Source organism: Mya arenaria, chromosome 13 (genome assembly GCF_026914265.1).
Source record: "Mya arenaria isolate MELC-2E11 chromosome 13, ASM2691426v1".
NCBI classification, from domain to species: domain Eukaryota; kingdom Metazoa; phylum Mollusca; class Bivalvia; order Myida; family Myidae; genus Mya; species Mya arenaria.
The window spans coordinates 59,215,988-59,238,156 of record NC_069134.1 but is presented as its reverse complement, the minus strand read 5'-3'; the positions used below and the strand labels follow the sequence as shown (position 1 = coordinate 59,238,156).

The window sequence follows — 22,169 nt, the reverse complement described above, 5'->3', positions numbered from 1 at the left end:
ATTTCGATATCATAGAGTAAAATAATGTTAAAATAAGTGTTTTCAGATGCTTTGCCGGGAAAAGTAATTTTTGGTCCCAAAACACGAGCGAGTCACTTTAATCATCAACATATGCTGTTGTGGTATTTTTACTACTCAATTAGCAATCACAAATGGTTCATATTGCTTTACATTACATGTGAACTAAATTTGAGACAAATGAAATTATTAGAAATTACATGAATGGCACTTAGCCAGGAATTCTTATAATGTCTTTAAGGGCTTACATGATGTAACATTCTGCTCTTTTCATCAATTAAATCTTCATCATAGTTAATACAGGCGCGTAGCTGCCTATACGCGAGTACGCGGCTGAATCTACATGGTTCTGACCTGGGAGTAGGATCAGGTTCTGACAAAACAAAATATTCATCCAAAGTGACAATATTTGAACTTGACTTTACATAGTGTAACAGACATATGAACATTGAGCATTTAATGATATAGTTCAATGGAAAAAAGGACCAAAAAATAGACTTCTGTTAGACAATCGTGAGAGTAACATAACGGGGGGTAAGTCAGTGTTTGCTATTTTATAGAAAGTGAAGGGTTTATTTGGTGATTTATTATCCTTACACTGTTCATTTTCTTAAGAGAGTACCCCAGAACGCCAAGAATGCATCACATTGCACCATTGTTTTCATTAATTTAGGCGGCATGCCCCCAGACCCCGGCCATATGTACGCTCATGTTATGTATCTCCAATTCTGTTTACTGTGCGTAAAGATTTATGTGTGTGATTTAAGTATGTTGTCCGTCCAGTCTATTTGAGTGAGTTGTTTATACATTTATAGGGGGGGGGGGGGGGCACTTTTACTAACCATCAGTTATCCTTGCCAACTTTCCCGGCCTTTTTCTCCTGTTACGACTATCATATTAAACGGTCGGATCAAGTATTGACACTAATACACTTTGATATTCTCGCGAAAGAAAATATTAAGCTGCCGTTTTTCTGTTATAACTTCTTATTTACTCTTACCAATAAAACTTCAAGACCCTAGTGGCTTCATCCAACACTAAACTCCCTGTCACAATATTCTTGACGTCAGCGTAAAGGAAATAGTTTAGGTTAGCCTAATCGATTAAGCCAGAAATTAAAACGAGTCCATACGGAAGTAGATATGTTATCTCCCTTGTCCATTTACAGCTTTCAACTTGTCAAAACAGTTTTTGAAATGATTTAAATACCAAAAGAATGGACAGAGAAGTTCTTTGCGAAAGTCTAATTGTCTGGGTAAGAAAGTTACAACCATTTTATACTTTGCTTCTGCAAAACCTGTGTTCATATCGATTTCTTCGGGTTTTCCAAGATCAAAACAGTTGTGGACTAGCTGTGAGCTTTCGGGCACTTAGTCCACCTAAATGGCCGTCAACCAGTCTTTTGACAATTTTTAGACTATGGCAGACTGGTGACGTCCACCATCCCAGCAAAAAGTAGCAAACGGGCCTTGCGCAGAGGATCCTCGCGGCCACAATTTTTAAATTATCTTTGTTATAAATTCAAATTTCTACGAAAATATCATTGCCTACTATCAAACACACATTTATTTATGTCATTATGCCAAAAAAACATGTTCAGATACCATAATGCACTTACATGCATCGATTGTATCCATTAATCTGTAAATCTAGGACAAATCTGACAGGTTTCAGATAATTTGTTAAACAAAATTGACGAGCTTGAAATATTAGTTTCAATAAAAATGATTGACGTTATCATTGTAACTGAAGTATTCCCAAAAAATATAAAAGCTATGAACATTGACTCTAGAGAGTATTCTTTGAAGGGTTATCAGTGTTTTAGTGCTAAAGTTCAAGAAAACAGCCGTGGGGTAGTTATTTATGTTAAAGAGGCTATAGTTGCAGATTATTGTGACATTTTGTGTGAAGCTGACTTTTCGGAGACTGTTTGGTGTGAATTGAGACTTGCAAACGCTAAAAAACTTTTAATAGGGGGAATATACAAATCTCCTTCAAGTAATTTGGTAAATCAGAGGAATTTGAATTTTCTTTTATCACAAGCATGTAGTTTAACTTTTGACCATCTGGTGATTCTGGGTGACTTTAATTTCCCGGAAATAGACTGGTCCACATGGACAGTACACAGAAATGAAACACATCCTGCTTTCTCTTTTGTCGAATGCCTCAGGGATAACTTTCTTAATCAACATGTACAGGGTGTTACAAGGTATAGACAGGGTCAAGACCCTAGTTGTTTAGACTTATTACTAACTGATAACCAGACTGAAGTTGAAAACTTAACTTTGAGTAGCAAACTCGGCGCAAGTGATCACATATCAATAATCTGTGAAATTCCATGTGTAGTAAACAAGGACAGGAAACCAGTAAATAAAGTAAACTTCTTTAAGGGTGATTATGTTAAAATTAAAAACTACCTAAGTAGGGTAAACTGGAAGGAGATGGCGGATATGAATGTTGAAGATTCTTGGTCCTTTCTAAATTCTATTGCGACATATGGATTTCTGTGTTGAGAATTTTATTCCAGAGTGTAATACTAAGAGGGGATGTAAAAAACCAAAATGGATGGACTATTACTGTGTGAGAAAGGTCAAGAAAAAGTATCATGCATGGAAGCGTTACACCTACAGCCGTAGTTATAGGGACTATCAATCATACTGTAAAATAAGAAATAGTACAACTAAAGCTATTCGGTTCTCTAAAAGGAAATACCAAAAAGGTGTAGCAGAAAGTTCAAAAACAAGTCAAAAATTGTTTTGGAGTTTTGTAAAAGGGGAGACAAATACCAGGAGTGGGATTGGTGATCTAAGAGATAAGAACGGTAACATTGCTACTGAAATTAAAGACAAAGCTAACATTTTAAATGATTTCTTTGCATCAGTATTCACGAGGGAAGATAACTCAGAAATTCCTAATTTTGAGGATAAGTTGGAAAAAGAAAATTTCATCTCGGATATTATTGTATCACCCCAGTTGGTGTTAAAACATTTAAAAGCTCTAAATGCTTCTAAAGCGTGTGGTCCAGATAACTGCCATCCTTTCTTTTTAAAGCAATGTGCTGAAGAAATATCAGGGATGATAAAATTCCGGATTAATCCGGAATTCCGGATTTGAGGCCTCACGGATCGATTTTGAGATTAATGTAAATCCGTTGAGTTTTTTTCTAGGGGGGGTGGGTACTGGGAGCGAATCGAGCTCAGTTCGAACAATATGGGTACGAAAGGTGAGTTTTCCGGAAGTGTAAAGCCGGAAATTAACGAACCTATTTACGTCTTGGCAATCGAGCTATATGATTGGTTAAGATAGCATCCGGTGATTACGGAAATTACCGATGGGACTAGAAGACAGTATCCGGATGGTCGTATCCGGATATAACAGACGACGAAGACGAATAAACGGGTATTGGAAAAAAAAGACCACCACCAACTTCTAAAAACATCGATTCGTCGATTTAAAGGGTATATTTGGCATTTATTTTTAAGAAAAATTCCCGAAACATTTCTTTTTAAGTTAATAGAAAGTGATCAAACTAATAATGAATTTTGCGCATCTAGCATCATTTCGGACATCCCGATTCGGATTGTGTCATAATAATCGATTTTTATTTTACAAATTTGAATTGGCCGATTAAAGTTTACGCTGTTAACCGTTTCTTTATTATTCTCATAATGTTTGAAGCATTGTTCTCAATAAGAAGTGGCTTTTGACCAGTATGGGAGGTTCAAATGAAAGTTGGTTTAGTTCAAATTTAAAAAAAAAGAATAAATATTTTGTAGTAGTAACACATATTACGTAGAGGCAGCCATTTTATTTTCTATTTGAGACAGTTCAACAAAACTTCTTGAGGACCCAGTTTGAGTGAGATTTAAATTCTATAGTTGTAATTTGTATTTCCAGGTATGTTGATGGTTACAAAAGTCGGGGATGAACAGACACCTCAGCCAGTGCATCCAGTTGTTCCTGTCAGTGACTGACAATTCAATCCAGAGGCCATGATACTTTGATTTATGACTGAACATGCTCCCTGGCACCACAGTAGTGTGTCTTACTTAAGACACTTGCCAAAGATACAAAAGCTCTCAGCGAATTAAAACTTCAAAGGTGTACAGCATCATACAAGATGACTTACGTAGTGGCTAGCCATTTCAATGATGAACATGTGGAGGAGTTAATGGATCTCGGTTTTGTTTCAACTAAGACAAGTCAACAAACACAATGAGAAAACTGTTGCAGCTATTTTTCTGCTATAGAGAAAAAAATAGTGTTGAGGCATTTGGCCTCCTTAAAAATCATAAGGGCTGATTCTGAATCAATTTTCATAGAATTTGAAAGCCAGTTTGAGAGACTTGGAACTGCCGTGGGACAATCTAGTTTGTGTGCTACTGGACTCATGTAACACCATGAGGGGAAAAAATATGGCTTAGGGACCAAAATACGTCAAAGTCCACCATGTCCACAACGACTACGCTGCCAAAGCATTTAAGTCCCGTTTGGATATTACTTGGAATAATATATATAATAATTAATAACATTATATTCTCATCAAATGTGCAGAAAATGGAATAAATACTCTTAATACGATACATAAAAATTGAATAATTAACACTTTTACAATTAACATTTGCAAGCATGATAATCAATATGTAATCGATATGTTGTTCATTATTATAAATCAAACATCCCATAGTGTAGACTGTTCATACACAGGCATTTGATCATAGCCAGTTGAGTTTTATGGGAAGTGGACAACTGAACCAAAAGTCAGGTACATGTCTAATGCCTAGGTAAAAAAAAGTAAATTTAACTTTGTTTAAAGACAAAGGTGTTAAACTTCACTCCTAACATTCCTGATTATTGTTCTGATTGTGGATGTCTCGTGTTGAACATAATTATATCTATCAAACCGAAAGGTGTACTCCTTGAACACTATTCTAAGGCAAAAAAGGGTATTAGAATCCCTGAAATACGGAAAGCTTCGGGGGGCTTCGCCCCCCTTGTCCCCCCACCGCCTTAAGCGGCCCCCTGAACCCCACGCAGAAATTTTCAGGATTGGCAACTTAGCTCTGTTATCATCCCTGAAATATACATACCGTTGAGCGAAATATTTCAGAAGTCGGTTACCACCGGGATCCTACCATGTGATTGGAAACTAGCAAATGTAACATGCATTTTTAAAAAAGGAGACAAAACAGACCCAGGAAATTACCGCCCCGTGTCATTGACTTCTGTGATTTGTAAACTGCTTGAGAAAATAATTCGGGCTGTTATAGTTGAACATTTGTCACGTCATAAACTTTTGTCAGACTGTCAGTATGGCTTTCGTAAGAACAGAAACACTATTATCCAACTACTGTCAGTATTGGAGGATTGGACTGAAGCAGTTGACAATAATATTCAAGTTGATACAATATACCTTGACTTTAGAAAAGCTTTTGATAGTGTACCTCACCGTAGACTTCTCAAGAAAGTAAATGCATATGGTATTTCTGGACAAATTTTGAACTGGCTTGAGAACTTTTTAAATGGACGCAAACAAAGGGTAGTTGTTGATGGTCAAAAATCTGAGTGGAATCCAGTTTTGTCAGGAATTCCCCAGGGCTCCATACTTGGGCCAATTCTTTTCATAATTTTCGTGAACGATATACCGGATGTAGTTGGATGCCTCTGTAAAATGTTTGCAGATGACTGTAAAATCTATAATAATATTCTTTCCGCAACTGATCAACAACAGCTTCAGGAAGATATTGACCGTTTATGTCAGTGGAGTAAGGACTGGTTACTGAAATTTGATATTAAGAAATGTAAAATTGTGTCATTTGGTAATGAAAAATTTTACAATGACTATAACATGATAGATGAGAATGGAAATGTTCACAAACTTGCAAGGGATTTTTCTGAAAAAGACCTGGGTGTGCTCTTCACAAATAATTTGAATTTTGAAACCCACATTAATAATACAGTCAACAAAGTAAACAAAACCATTGGGCTTATTAGAAGGAAATTCACCTTCATGGACAAATCCTTGTTCTTAACATTGTACAAGTCTCTTGTTCGTTCCCACTTGGACTATGGAAATTTAATATACTTCCCATACACGAAGAAGTGTAAGCAAGTTCTGGAGAATGCGCAACGTAGAGCCACAAGACTAATACCTGAATTTCGTGGACTTTCCTATCAAGAACGATTGAAAGAACTGAATCTCCCAACATTGGACTACCGTAGAAAAAGATTTGACATGATACAAGTTTTCAAAATTATTCACGAAGTTGATGACATCAATGCAAGTGTATTTTTCAATTTTGCGGACAATAGTGGAACAAGAGGTCACTGTTTGAAGCTTGCAATGCCTAAAGCTCACAAGTCTATTCGATTAAATTCTTTTGGACATCGTACTATATCCATTTGGAACGGCCTTCCACATAATATTGTTACATGCAGCACCGTGAACAGTTTTAAATCACAACTGGATAAGTTATGGGCACACAAACGTTTTGATCTAAGTGATGTGTATTAATTTCATCAGCAAACAATCAGACTGGAGTAAATTTCAATATTCTCATTGATAAACAAAATCAGATCGGAGTGGAGATTTGCATAGAAGTAGTCTAAAGGGATCAACTAGCCTAAAGGGCTAAACATTTCCCTAGAAGACACAAGGTAGACACAAGGTAGGTAGGTTGTGTACATGTATGATACGGGGTAGAGGATTTCGAATATTTTGGTCGTTAATAGGCTCGGTTAAATAACACTATTAAAATGCAACCATTTCAATGCGCTGAACGCTAACGTGTTTGATGGGTCAAGTTGGGAGAAGTTGATGATGATGATGTTCGTGATGATGATGATGATGATGATTAGGTATCACCATTTTTGAACACTGTTGCGTTGCTCTGCACAATACATAGAAAAGGGAGGATAACTGTGACTGCGCACAGGGTTAACCATCATTGACGGATGGGTACAAATTTATTCGATAAAAATCAACATGTATAAAAAATGGTGGACTGCTACGCTCATTTCGTGACCCAGAGTATATTTATGTGAAAATAACGACTCTAACGACAAATCCAACCCAGTTAAGATCACTGTTAGGTACATTTGTAACAATTATATCATTATTAATCAACATCGATGCATAATATTACTATATATTCTTTCGCCCAGTGTTAAATGGTAGAGAGTTGTAGCGTTACAGGGATACACATGAAATGTCAAAATAATAAAAAAGTATCCCTGATCGCTCATTATTGTAGCTATCGGGCACTCAGAAATGCATTATGATGAACCATTTACAGAGAAAACATGGAAAGACTTACATAATGTGTGCCTAAATGCACCTCATACAGTTAAATTGATTGTGTTAGTTGAGCAAAAATTTATGAAAACAGTTGAAAATACCTCAAAATTATTAAAAAAATGTGTTTGCTTTCGTAAATTGCTGCAAATGAGTTGTGCCAGATGTCGCGAACACACACTTTGCAAACAAAACATTAAAAGTCACATCAGCATTCAAAGACCAAGCTGAGTATGCCAAAAATATTTTATCATTTTATTTAGTCCAAATAAGTCATAAGTCTACAAAGGCATGTTGGCATTATCTTTAATGAAAACATAATTATGTTTCAAGCACGATGTCATTTATTGGAATGTTGGTATCAAAGTTATGCCAAGAATTAAAGACTGACATGCATCTCATTGAAATAAACTGTATATTGAATGTTTGTAAAATGCATGCTCGAAATCACAGTAGCTTAAAGAAAGAAAATACATCCATTACATATGTTAATAAAAACTCTTTATGTTTGTGCATGCTCTTTTAGCTCATCTGAGCATTTCATTTGCTTTTACATGTCTTAGTCCAAATAATTGTACGTTGACGGATTTTTTTTAGATTTTTGATATGGCAAATCCTTCACGTACAAATTGTTTAGTATCAAAAGTCAGGGGTGTAGAAATGGGCCGGGAGCCGGTAAAATAACCCGGTTACTTTAGCATCTCCACCCGGCTAATTTCCCAGCATCAACAAAAATAAAATCTGTTATTTTTTGTCATGTCTGTTCTGTTTACATCCGTTTAAAACCTTGATTGTTGATATTGTTTATTTTGCTTTCCGCGCGTTCCGACTACAATACAGCATTAGCTCGATACGTGACGTCATTTGTCACATCCCCCTCTGGGATGTTTTTCAAGTATTAGGTTTGGGTTTCCCAGTGTTCCGAGAACAAAAACATTAGCTAGATACATGACCTTATTAGTCGCATCCCCATCTGCGGATGTTTTGAAATTAATGATTTGCGAAGCAATGGAGGGTGAAATAAATATTTTTTTCCAGACACAAAAAAGCGTAGTAAGTATGCAACATGAGCGTGTCTGGCCTTCTGTTAGTCCTATTACCATTTACGCAACAGTAAATTTTATATACGCCTGTTAACCAGGTGTAAACAAAATGAACAAGCTTGCGGTGATGTCACTGCTAAAAATAATCCATTATTTTGATGAATTTTACATGTACGTTGGGTGAAATTTAGTACGCTTTAAATGTCACAAAGTGTTCAGATATTTCTTCTGGTTATTAAAATGGAATATTAGTTAGCTGCAGGTGAAATATCTAGAACCACAGAAAATGAAGTTAGATGTTTAATTTACAGAGGTTAATAGTGATTCAGTGGCTGAAAGTATATAATTGGTAGAGAAGAAATAACATATATTATTAGGAGGGAATAGCTAGCAAATGTCAAGGCATGTGGTCTGGAATGTTATAATATTATCCTGAATCTGAATTTGACAGTAGTTTGGTTAATTAGTTAGCCCTCACTGGTGGGTGGTGGGGGGATAGTACTCAGTTTCAGTATCATATTATAGTACATTTATGTTAAGGTTCCCTGTTACAAAATAAACATGCACCAGAAGACTAGAATGTTTGGTTAAAAAGGCTTAAATTCATCCCACAAGGGGCGTTGCCCCCTTGACCCTAACTGGGGGAGGACATCCAGACCCCCCGCCTACTTTTAGGATATTCCCTGCTACTTGAAATAATTTCTACACCCCTGAAAAGTGGGTAGTTGTTCCGATCAGGATTCCGGGTTAAAGCATATAGAGTCTATAAAATATCATAAAAACAAGAAATAGTACCAGATTTTTTTCATTTCATTCTGTCAAAACATAACGATATATACATGAAGGGCACCTGCAAGGCTTCAGGGCACAGTTTTAAATCGCTCGGAACATTTCGGCCATGGCCGAGTTGTTACGATTGTATAACAAGGTCTATCTCGAAGCTTTGTCGGAGGAGGCCGAGTTATTACGATTGTATCGAGTTGTTCCCCTTCGCATAGTTGTTTTCTTTGTCAGTCAACTTTCGTTTTATTGGAAAGCTAAACAACTTGTTTTAATGCATTAAATGCTTGTTTAGTGCAAAATAGCATTTCACTTACATGGTAGAATATGAATGTAACTCTTTATGATCAATTTCAACCATAAAATACTTCACTTAAAACAATTTCAATATTTTTAAAACACCCCCGTTTTTTGCACATTCCCGTTTAGACGTTAGGGATTGGAAGAATCCCGTATAACACGTCTAATATTTTAGAGTTACATTTTATCTTGCTCTAAAAAAATATTCATTCATTTAAACTTAACAAAATAGAAAATGTGAAGGTAACACATTTAATTCTTGTTTTCGATTGAAATGTTTGGATGTAAGCATACTTCTCAATGGCCCTGAATTAGTGAATAGCCGTTAATGTACAGTACACTCCACGCGGAACTACCACTTTCCGTTTTTCTCGGCGGATTCATGTCATCGCGGACACGAAATTCAATTTATCAAAATCCACTTTCCTGGACGTTTACACTCGTTCACGCTCCGAGGCTGGTCAGTGGACCAAATAATTACAGTCGCCGCGTTACTGGGGAGTGACAACATGCAGGGATAATTTTAGTTAGCGATTTCCGTGATTTCTTGCATAAAAATTGCTCGAATCACAATAATGCGAGATATTCTTGTGCTTCATCGCAGTTTGTTTATTTTGTGCCTTTTCCCTTTTGATGTTTTACAAAATAAAGCATCGGAAGTTGCCGATGGCTTCTTGTTTATATGAATTGAATTACTGACGAATTGCCTCCCCTACATTGAATACATAAAGTAACATTTGTCTTATCAAAAGTTTGGATCAATATCGTCCACATACTTGTTTCCAAGCGTTTTTGCGACCTGGAATAATTTTGTATACGTGGGTAACCACTGCATTTTAAAGGCGTCTACAATATCCGAAGCGTCAAAATGTCAAATCAGAAAACGTTGTTGCATTTCTTAAAAAAAAAGCCTGTTGACCAAAATGAAATACCAGCTTCAGATGAAAACTACAATGGAAAGCATTCATTTCCCCCAAAAAAGTCAATGCACCTTTCAGCAAAAACGGCTAAACCCTATTTTTTGCTCAAGAATGATGAGGATGAATATTCATGATGTCTGAACTGTTAACAAGTGTTTCCTTCTAGTCAAATAAGTGTATATATTATATCTATATATTGTAAATTTGTAATATATATATTGATATTCATGAATAAAGTTACTGTTGTGCATTGTTTTATCACTGTGTTATCCATGTATTATAAAAATCTCTGAAATTAAAATTCTTTCACCAATTTTGGACAAATGTGAGCAATTCTCTCATTGAAAATCTGACATAGAATTATCCCTGACATGTATCTGATTTTGTGTAATTTATTTGAATACCGTTCTTTTATTGTGTTGTTTCAATATTTTTCAGACTTACTTGCACATAATAATAAACTGCTAATCCTTTGACGGCACAAAAATGCAATATATGTTGATGTCCATTTTTGACCCAGTTCTAATTATATCTTACTCATTTGACTTCCAACAGTCCCAGTTACTTAAAGTTATGTAAACATTCTGTTTGCTACGTATATTCAATTAATTTCTCTTAACTGTCTTACATTTAAACCTGCAGTTTTAAAATGCATTTTTTAACAATAACCAGATAACCAAAAGTAGTCAGAATTTTGCCATTTTATACTAATAATTTCTAATTATTAACTAAGAAGTAAGGGTTTCAATAGTTTTTAAACATAATATTCATACTAACACCGTATCTTTCATAAAATTATTCAATTGAAAGCTGAATTATATTCGTTTAAGTAGGAAATAGATTACGACAATATCTTCATACAGATGTATATACATACTGCCAATAAAACCCTCGGCAGAAAAAGAGCAACTCGGCGAAACAAGGCGGATTATAGCGAGGAAAGCGGTTAAGTACTTGATTGATATCCGCGATAAAACCCTCGGAGTGACCGAGGAAAGTGGTAGTTCAGCATGGAGTGTATCTTGATACAGTCGGTGAATGACGTGAAATCCATGTGTTTTGATGAACTTATTTTCAGGAAAGATTAATTTATGGTATATTCTAGCACACCGGATAGGCATTTCCGGTGACGTCAGCCGTGCTGGAAAAATCCCATCTGGCATCACCCCATGCCAGATGAGTCACGCGCTGTGACGTAATACTTTTTATCTCTTTTATTATATACTTTAAGTAACCATAATTATGAGATTTCAATAGATGAGTTTCATAAACATTTACTTTGCAAAAATATATCTTCACAACAAAACGAAATAACCCTTCAAAGACTTGATATCGAAGGAACTTATTGACGTGGACAGTGAATAAAAGTTACTGGGCCGTCATGACGTCAATAAACATTATCGCACGCGCTTTTTGGTGAAATGTACAAAAATGAGCTTTTTTATGCAGTTTCTTCCCCCCAAAAATAATTAAGGTATGCTAGAAAAATATCTATCATGTGTATCCGTTCTGGATAGAAAAATCCGACCCTCGAGCACGCTGCGTAGCCGGTAACTCAGCAAGCCTCGTTACCAGGCAACGCAGGTGCCCTCGTGTAGGATTTTTCTATCCGGAGCGGGAACACATGACAGATATTATTATTCTCATTCCAGTTGATATCCGAAGGTAATTTGTCAACACTTATGTAGGTTTTTATAATATTTCAAGGCATTCTGTGTATTTATGAGCTGTTTGATGCTTTACGAGGCACATTGCTTTCTAGTTTTGTCTTCAAGTGTTTTCTCTGCAATATTTCATCAAGCAGTTATATGTGTACATGAAGACATCAGTTCACAAAAAGTAGTTTTTTACATAAAAAAGAGACAAAATGATTGAGTTCTTGTCCCTTGTATTTACTGAATTTTACTGACAGAACACTAACATTTTTCACCACTATTTCAGTTGGAGACGTTTAATCTGGATGTTCCTCACGGCAATGCAGAAGAGCTCAGTGATGGAATTGCCATGTCAAAGGTGCTGCATCAAATGTGAGTTCGCCACACTAGGAAGTTTTAGTTGGACTAATAGAACCATGCTATTTAAATAATCAAACTGTTCCTTTTGATGAATTCTAGAGATCAGACATTTTTATCAATTCAATATCATGTAGAAACTCCAGTCTGACAAGTTAGTTAAGGACAAATTCATATATGCATCCAATATTTATACTTGACACATGTATCTATTTGGACATGCAGCTTGTATGCAGCATTTTCAATATACATTTAAGGACTTTTGAGAACTGTTTAGGATGATACTTCACAGTTTCCCTATCTGCAATAATATTTTATTAAGTGGTTCAAGAATAACTCCATGAAAAGTATACTTAGGGCTACTTTAAAAAATAAAAATATTAAGTTAGATATACTTAAACTTTTTTGAATTTACATGTTGATCTTCATTTAAATGCCTGGCAAATGCTTTATCTCAAACTGGTGGACGAGCAAAATAGAATTATGATATATAAAAAAAATAATTTCAGTGCCCCTGACTATTTCACGGACTCATGGCTGAGCAGGGTAAAAACAGAGGATGTGACCAACTGGAGATTGAAGGTTTCCAACCTGAAAAAAATCCTCAAGGGCATCCTCGAGTACAATATTGAGGTATGGTTTCACATTGGTTCACTGTCATAAGTCAAGAGGTGGTAATGAAAACATTTTAAGTGACATATAATAAAGAAGCATAGAATGTTTTCACTTCCTTGAAGTGCATATTTTTGACATAAAGCTATTATAAGATGTAGCTTCACAGCAGATCTAAACAGACTCAGGCAGGGAGTTTTATGAAGCCACTAGCTATCCATTGATGTCAGCCCCATTGAGAGTTTCAATCTTGTTAGCTTATGGAACAAAATGTAACTCTGGTTAGAGCTACCCTGGTTCTTTTAAGTGTTTCATTCAGTCTTGTTAGCTTATGGAACAAAATGTAACTCTGGTTGGAGCTACCCTGGTTCTTTTAAGGGTTTCAGTGTATAGTACTGGCACTGTTTAGCATCCTTCCAGGAAGATTAGTATTTTTAGTGGAGAGGCAGGAAAACACACCTGCAATAACTTGGTTGACAGTACATTTTTTGCAACTAGGTGATTGATCTGCCATGTGAACTCAACTTAGGGTGATATAGTATTTAATATTGAGTGAGACAAGAGATTCTGTTTAGCTTGGTAAAATATTGCTCATTTACAAGGAATGGTTAAACATGAAATTGAAAAATGACACCATCTAATGAATAAAGAATAAGATTTTTGTTTTTCACAGTATGCTGTCATAATTTGATCATAATTCTTCATGCCTTTGTGGTGTATCTGTGGTCTAGTATGCACTTACCAATCAACCCAGGAATTTTTACCATTTAACAGTCAGGCCATTCAGGGGTTTGTACAGAAAAATCTCTTTCAATTCTTGTGCTTCATATTGGACAAGCATTTTGCTTGGTAAAATAGTGCTAATTTACAATGAATGTGAAAAATGACACCATCTTACGTATAAAGAACATGTTTTTTGTTTTTCACATTATGCTGCTATAGAGATTGATTATGATTCTTCATGCCATTGTGGTGGTTCTGTGGTCTAGGGGTGAGACACTTGATTGTCAAGTGTCAACCCAGGGGTTCAATACCCTGCCCCACAACTAAAAATAATGTGTGATATATACACTGGCATACATCAAAGAACGGTGACCCAAGGTACATGTAGTTCAATTCATAGTTACATTCTGTCTGTGTTCTGTGCCCTGAAACCTTGGAATAAGATACTCTCACTAGGGTAGGCAGTTGGCATCCAGTGCTCCAGCTAGGCCTAAATAATAGGGGAGAGGTCTCTGCTGCTCTTTTCCAACTCCCTACTGCCTTTCTACTATGCCCTGCTGTGGTCTTTTGTTTGACAGCTGATTTTGATGAATTTGAACCATATTTGATGTTAACTGGACATATTTTCAAGTCAAAGTATAAAATTTAATATAATAGATATACATAATTTAGACACTTAAGTCAAGATTACAGCTAAGGTATTCACAACAAGCTATTAGTATTGAAAGTAGTCACAACACTTACGCAATATAATTTTAACATTGAACTTTGCAAGTGCCCCAATTCAATTCGCATCAAAAACGCCTCTTCTGACCTAGCACCCTGCTCTTTTTAAATCCTGGATGGAGCACTATGGCATCTGTAGACTCTTCTACAGATAGTTACTAAGTAGACAATCTTTATGAAACATCTTGAATGGATAATCAGGGATTTCCCTTACACAGAACACCAGAGTCCCACAAATATTTTTCTGCATAGGGACCCATTTCCATTTTCCTGTGATTTTTCAGGGACCCCCTAAAATAAACTTGTTTACAGTTTTATTTGTATTATTGGGACCTCATAAAAGTACCAGAGACTTTAAAATGTTTTAAAGATTGTTATGAGATGTGTAAAATGAGAAAATGCTTCTTAACATAATTTCAAATCCACAGAATGTACCTTTAATAACAAAGGGATAATATGTCCTGGCTGTATTTCAGATCCTGGGTATACAGATCCATGACTTTCAGATGCCGGATGTGAATGCTATAGGTATGTACACATACGTTTTGCAATTAATATGTTAACTTCATTTACATGTATTCTACTAAATATGGTAAAATAAGTTATATATTTACAGTTTAGTTTCAAATAATGAATTGAATCCCTGAAATTGGGAAAGGGCTAGTTGTTTTAGAAATCTAGAATAGTAATAATTTATGCATTAAGTTTATTGTATGGTTTTAGCTAAAAAGTTATGGAAAGGGGCTGCACCATGTCCTTTTTTGTTAGCAACTTAGCACCCTTCTGCTCTCATGGAGACAAATTTTGGCACCAATCTGCCTTCTTAGAATAAAATGTTTAAGACTGTTGATTATTTGTTCTCTTTGATTATAACTTTATTTGGCAGTTGAAAACTTTTATGACTTCAATTAAAAGGGAATAAAACAACAGTATTATTTATTCAAAACATAAAAAAACAAACATGTTTTATCAAACTTTTTGCTGTTCCTAATAGCATAAACTGAAAGACTATTCGGAAGTTGTTCATTCTGGGTTTTCCCATAATTATGCCCCCCTTCGAAGAAGAGGGGTAATATACACAGGCATGTCGGTCGGTCGGTTGGTCCGTCGGTAGACCAAAGCTTGTCCGAGTGATAACTCAACAAATCCTGGACGTATGGTCATCAAACTTGACATGAAGGTTGGGTCTTACCAGTAGATCACCCCTATTGATTTTAGGGCTCATCGGGTCAAAGGTCAAGGTCACAGTGACCTTTAATGGTAAAATAATTTAAGAGCTTGTCCGAGTGATAACTCAACAATGCCTAGACCTATGGTCATCAAACTTGATATGGAAGTTGGGCCTGACCAGAAGATGACCCCTATTTTTGGGGCTCATCAGGCCAAAGGTCAAGGTCACAGTGACCCTGAATGGTAAAAAGTTGTCCATATGATAACTCGACAATGCCTGCATCTATGGCCCACAAACTTGACTTGGAGGTTGGGCCTGACCAGTAGATGACCCCTATTGTTTTGGGGGGTCATCGGGCCAAAGGTCAAGGTCACAGTGACCTTGAATGGTTAAAGGTTGTCCTAGTAATAACTCGACAATGCCTGCACCCATGGCCATCAAACTTGACTCTGAGGTTGGGCCTGACCAATAGATGGCCCCTATTGATTTTAGGGGTCATTGGGCCAAAGGTCAAGGTCACAGTGACTTTGAATGATAAAAGGTTGTCCAAGTGATAACTCAACAATGCCTGCACCCATGGCCCTCAAACTTGACTTGGAAGTTGGGCCTGACCAGTAGATGACCCCTATTGATTTTAGGTGTCAAAGTCACAGTGACCTTGAAAGCAAACTTGACAATTCCTGGACCTATTGTCATCAAACTTGACATGTAGGTTGGGCCTGACCAGTAGATGACCCCTCTTGACTTTGGGGGTCATCGGGCCAAGGTCAAGGTCACAGTAACCTTTATCACAAAAAAGTTAACAAATCATCTCCCAGTGATATCTCAACAATGCCTGAACCAATGATCATCAAACTTGACATGGAAGTTGGGCCTGACCAGGATATGACACTTATTGATTTTAGGAGTCATTGGGTCAAAGGTCAAGTTCACAGTGACCTTGAATGCGAAAATGTTTCAAGTGATAATTCGACAATGCCTGCACCCATGGCCCTCAAACTTGACTTGGTGTTGTGTCTGAACTTAAGATGACCCCTTATGATTTTAGGGGTCATCGGGTCAAGGTTACAGTGACCTAGTACGAAAAGAAGCTTGTCGGTGTGATAACTTGTCAATGCCTGCACCCATGGCCCTCAAACTTGACATTTAGATTTTTGGTGACCAGCTGATGATTCCTATGGATTTTGAGGTCATAGAGTCAAAGGTCATGGTCATAACACACTCTATCCTCAAACTTTGAATGGTCATAATCTTAAAACTGCCTCAACGGCATCCAATGTCAGTGACAAATCAGCTGTCATTTCAGTCCATGCATATTTCATTCAATTGTCCATATAATCCTGACAACGTGGCGCTCAGGGGGGGCATAATGTTTGACAAACATCTCTTGTTAATTCAGTATGTGCCATGCAGTACAAACAATGAAAAATACTGTATGTACTGTTGTGTAAGTTTAACTTGTTTAAACATTAATGTCATGGTTTTGAAAATAGCTAACAAGAAGTATATGAAGTGCCTATCTGTGGTGTAATTACATGATATCATTAAAACTTCTTAACATTATAAAGTTCCACCTGTAGACATCAATTGTCCTTTCATTTTAAAGATTTTGTGCCAGATTTAAATAATGCATATTTAAGGTATTTAAAATAGAGATTATTGTCTAGATGGGTTTGTTTATACCGTCCATGGAATCTTGAAAAAACCCTTGAAGATTGAGTTCTAAATAAAAACTATTATATTTGAAGGGATTTACTGGGTATGTATAATCATTTCATATTATCACAATTAATTCTTAATTGCCATATTATTCTCTAAAGTTCATATTCATTATTTTCATAAAACAACAGCTGTTTATATTAAGGCAAAGTTACGATTAAAGGGACTTAATCCCAGATTTTTTGTTGTCAACATTTATTTTAAATTGTTAAAATTGAGTTATTTTACTTACTTTCATGAACAAGCACCAATCAGCAATTGGCAGATGCTTATTAAATCCGAAATTTGAAGATCCAAGGCTAAAATTATTGAATTTTCAATAGCATTACTAAGTTAACACTTTCAGGTAAAATGTTTCATATTTAAATAATTATTACAAAAGAGCTCTAATTTAAACTCATTGGATTTTTTATTAAAGCAGTTTGATCACTTTTCACACGAAATAAAAAATTCTGGTGATTGGCCGTATAATTGTGAATGAATCCTTTGAAAGACATATGACTTCAGTTCAGGCCACACTAAAAAAGGTGTGGTTAGGGTTAAATCTTGTCCAGAAACAGGTAGGGTTGATAGACTGGTTTTTTTTATAAGGCTAACTTTAAAAAAAAAAAATATTAGGCTAAATGGAAGAACATTATTGCCTTCATTGGGGAATGGCGTTAATGTAATCTTCAGTGATAACCGTAAAAGGATTTTAATCTACATATTATGAAAACGAATATTTTCATTTTTTTTTTTTTACAGATAGACAATAAAACGTTAGGGTCAGGGTGTTTATCCTAGGTAGGGCTTGGCTACCCGAAGCAGAATTATTTTTTTAGGCCTTAATTGTTTGCTGCATATTAATGATGTTAGAAAACTGAGTGTGGTGTTTATTGATTGGTGACCTAATGACAGACACCGTCCGTCTGCAATAACTACCTGTCATTGACACTGTTGTGGCACTATTGGAATTTCTCGCCTCAGAGAAAAATAACATATTCAGAGACAGCATTAAACGGTTATAACGGATTTTTTTGTGATTTGTGTTTTTGTAGATATTTGTATGAATTACGGTATGCTTGTAATTTTGTTGTTTTTATTGTTTTTTGCCAAATTATTAATCATGAAATGGGACATAATTTTATATTGGTATAATATGTTATAGTAAAATGACATGAAGAAAAATCTTAATGATTAAGAATGGGTGGAGTGAGTGTAGCAACTTAGGATACAGCCTCATTAGCTGATACATTGACAATGCAAAATCTGACACAGGGATTGTGTTTTGGGTGAGTAGCAGTAGGCGGACCTTTAAACGCACTCAAAAGTTGTCATTCTTATTGATTAAGTCTACTACTTAATAATTGCCTATCTGCAATTTTTATTGCCTGAAAATGTAGGTTATATTCTAATCGGTCTGTGAACAAGATTTCTTATATATTGTGTCAGTCTACTTTATTGCGTATTGATGACAAATTCTGTCTTTTTAACTTTCAAGAAATTGACACATCTGACAAGTTCAACCTGAACCCAGTGTACTGCAGTGACATTTAAAAGTTAGATATGTTATGTAGTTTTTTTGTTCAAATACCATCAAGTTTTAATCTGAAAAGTGCTTGAGAGTGTTAGGTTGCCAAGGAAACCCATGTGGTTGAAATGCATTGAGACTGGTATAGGAATGGTTCTTCATTCAAAGTGTTAATTGCTCTATATCAGTGTCTAGGGATATAACACATTACAGTTTCTGTGATTTTTAAGCACATTTCTATTTTAACTCTGGATTTGTTTGAAGGCTCAAATCAGGCATCATCCCTCAAATAATTGATTTGCCAAAGGGATGGTGAGTTAATTACTATAAGTTTTGACTTATCTAAGGAGACAGATCCCAGTGAAGAAAAGTTGTTAATTTTTAGTTGTCTTGAGTTTCGAAGGAAAGAGGAACTGTGGTAGCCTTGGCTTTGTATGTTGTCCGTGAGATGCAGAAATTCTGGCAATAAATAAAACATCATTCAAGATATTCATAGAAAGTTGGTGAACATGTTGCCAGTTACTATAATCACATTTATTGCAAGGCCCATAACTCAGGCTTTGAAAATCGCTTAAAAGTATACCCTTATTTTTCGACTGGAAAAAAACACATAACAGACAAGCTGTGGCATCTGCTTCATGGTTCCCTTGCTTCCAGCCGGTGATTTTGAATTAAAACAAAAAGGAAAAAGAAAACTTACAAGGCAAAAAATATATTTGGTTTCAAGGTTACATCCTTTTCAAAAACAGATAGGTGAGTTAGGCTTTTTTATAACTTTTATTACTAGGCTTTATATAAGAACGTAAGAACGTAACGTCAGTATCGGGGGATGGGGTTATAGTAATCATCTGCAAAAAGCTTTTTAAAGGTTTAATCTACATATAAAACACAGACTAAAATTTAATTTTTTTTAATAATAATAGAAAAATAATTCCTACAGTCTAAAAAACAGTAGGGTTGGCACCTTATTCGTAGGATCGGATGGGTAACAAGAACCCAAAATGTTTTTTTTAGGCCCAAGCGTTATTGTCTTTTTGCTGTTTAATGAGGATACATGTTACAGATTTTCTTCTGTGTATAAAAAAGGTCATAAAGTGAAGCTGTAAAAAATGTTGCGACAAGAGACTTGTCATCAACGATGATGACCTTTTCTGAAAAACACACTGATTAATGCTTTAGTTATTGTTGTTAGGTTGTAAAACATTAAATCATACAAGATTCTTTTGACCTGAATCGTAGCACAAAGATTCATTTAATTAGTCGGCGCCCATTGAGGGCGCCGACTATATTTGATATTACTTTAGAAATTTTTGAAGTCGGGGACTAGTTCATAAAATGTGAACTGAATATGACAACTAATAATTTCATGTCAACGTTTAAGACCTAATTGTTGATGGCATTGTGTTGGAAAAAAACATATTTATTAATAGCAGTAATGCCAGACATTAAAACAGGTCGTACATGGTTGTAAGAGAGTATTGTTTCGAAATAACAACTTCACCATGAATAAATTATTAATAATAATAATGAGGTGTTCATTTTTTTTTTAAATTACTTCAGCATTGCATTTTTAAATTAACAAAACATACAGGATAACATAATTGATGAAAAATAAATATGTAAATAAAAAAAATCTTATGTAAATATAAAGTCTCGTTTTGTATAAAAGTCCGTTCATGAAGGACGAGAGCGGGTCGTGCTAATGCGCTGGTTAAATAGCTGACGTTGTGGAAATGGAAAGATACTGCTGACCATTGTATTTTTAAACGTATAAATGCAGTATGATTTGTGGTTATCAAGTCGGAAAGGTTGGTTTCTTTTTAATAGCACATAAACATTACATTACATTACACTGTCGCGTAAAATAGCACATAAGCGAGTTATTGTAAAGGAAGTGGCATGCACAAGTACATGTTATGTAGCGTAATTTCTACCCATCTACTTATTTAATTATAAAATTTATCTATTAAAATTTATCTATTTTTCAATAATGCCAAAATCATACTATGTTATGGAAATTTTACGATACCACTGATTAGGAAGTGAAACAGTAATTTAATAACAAGAAGTTTATTAAGGAGGTACAGATTAGGTTGAAAAGGTAGACCAGTTCTGATAGCTCCGTATGGCGAGACATGCTAGAGTTATGGTAATTTTATGATATCATAGATTACACAGTTCATTATGATGATGAATTTGACCAAACTGCTGTTACGGCACAATATATTATGGACACACGAGTTATATTGAATTTTTTTAAATATAATCATGAAAATGTACTTGTTCAAATATATGCATCATTTCTTACAAATGCATTATGAAAGTAAAATTTTGCACACGGTCTTGAACGCCAAAAAAGAGTTAAATAACAGTTCACTGAGTATATAAATTAATATGAATTTTTCTGAATGAGTTACATTTTTCCACAAGTTAAAAGTCCTGTTGCAACTACACCTATTACTCCCAAATATGGTCTACAAATTCCGTCTAATTTTATATATGATCGGCTAATATGTCAGCGTTTTAGTACCGCATGACGCGAGCCTCGTTCTGGTGGAAGAAAGGAAAACACGCGAGCCTCGGTTTGGAAGAACAAAGGAAAATCGAAATGGTAAGAGGGATTTTAGCAAATTTACATCAATGTTGTAATGTGTTTATGCCATTCAACGGCATGCAATGCACTGCAATTGCACTTATAGCTTTATTGTCATTTTCTCATTACAATCTGCATAGTAATGACTTGCAATCAAGGCATATCGACAGACTGCTGTATGAAGGCACAGAGCTTTACCGAGAAATCGTCTCGTCCACTGACTATTATGGGTATTTGGGCCACAACCAGTTACCAAATTTTGTTCGCCATAGACATCATGACTTTCATGTACAGTACCTGTTGGATAATTTCTATGGTTCGATTGATAATGAGGTTGTTGTCAGTTTGGGTCAGACTTGTTTTTATGAGGCATTGTCACAGGCGGTGTTGCTTTCACATTCACATTTGCTTACAGTTAATGACCTTACTGTTGCGTTATATATAGATGTCAGCAATGAGCATTATTTCATACTTGATTCTCATCAGAGAGGTACCAACGGCCTGTTGAATCCGCAAGGTAATGCTGTTTTGCTCAGGTTTGACAGTTTTGCCGAGCTGGTTATGTACATTTTTGAGGTCTATTCTGGATATATGTATGAATTGACACCAATTTTTTCCACTGTAAATGGTGTTACAGGCGATAATGTTCAGCAATATGAAGTAACGTCTTCTGTTCAACATGACATTGATGTACCCACTGTAGAGCACGTTGATGATGCAATTGACCAGATTGTGACTTGTGGCAATG

At 35.6% G+C, this 22,169-nt stretch overlaps 1 protein-coding gene across 2 annotated transcripts in view; it reads left to right on the top strand.

Moving 5' to 3' along the window:
• The first annotated feature begins 1,190 nt into the window (after nucleotides 1–1,190).
• LOC128213183 (protein Hook homolog 3-like) overlaps nucleotides 1,191–22,169 on the top strand; it is a 39,247-nt gene continuing 18,268 nt past the window's right edge. The window contains exons 1-4 of one of the 2 annotated variants that reach the window (XM_052918736.1): nucleotides 1,191–1,273; nucleotides 12,297–12,382; nucleotides 12,877–13,000; nucleotides 14,905–14,956. In XM_052918736.1, the coding sequence (XP_052774696.1) occupies nucleotides 1,235–1,273; nucleotides 12,297–12,382; nucleotides 12,877–13,000; nucleotides 14,905–14,956 (301 nt within the window). In that variant the 5' untranslated portion in view covers nucleotides 1,191–1,234. Of the gene's footprint in view, nucleotides 1,274–12,296; nucleotides 12,383–12,876; nucleotides 13,001–14,904; nucleotides 14,957–21,355; nucleotides 21,440–22,169 lie in introns of those variants that run through there. The other variant, XM_052918735.1, reaches the window with a different exon arrangement.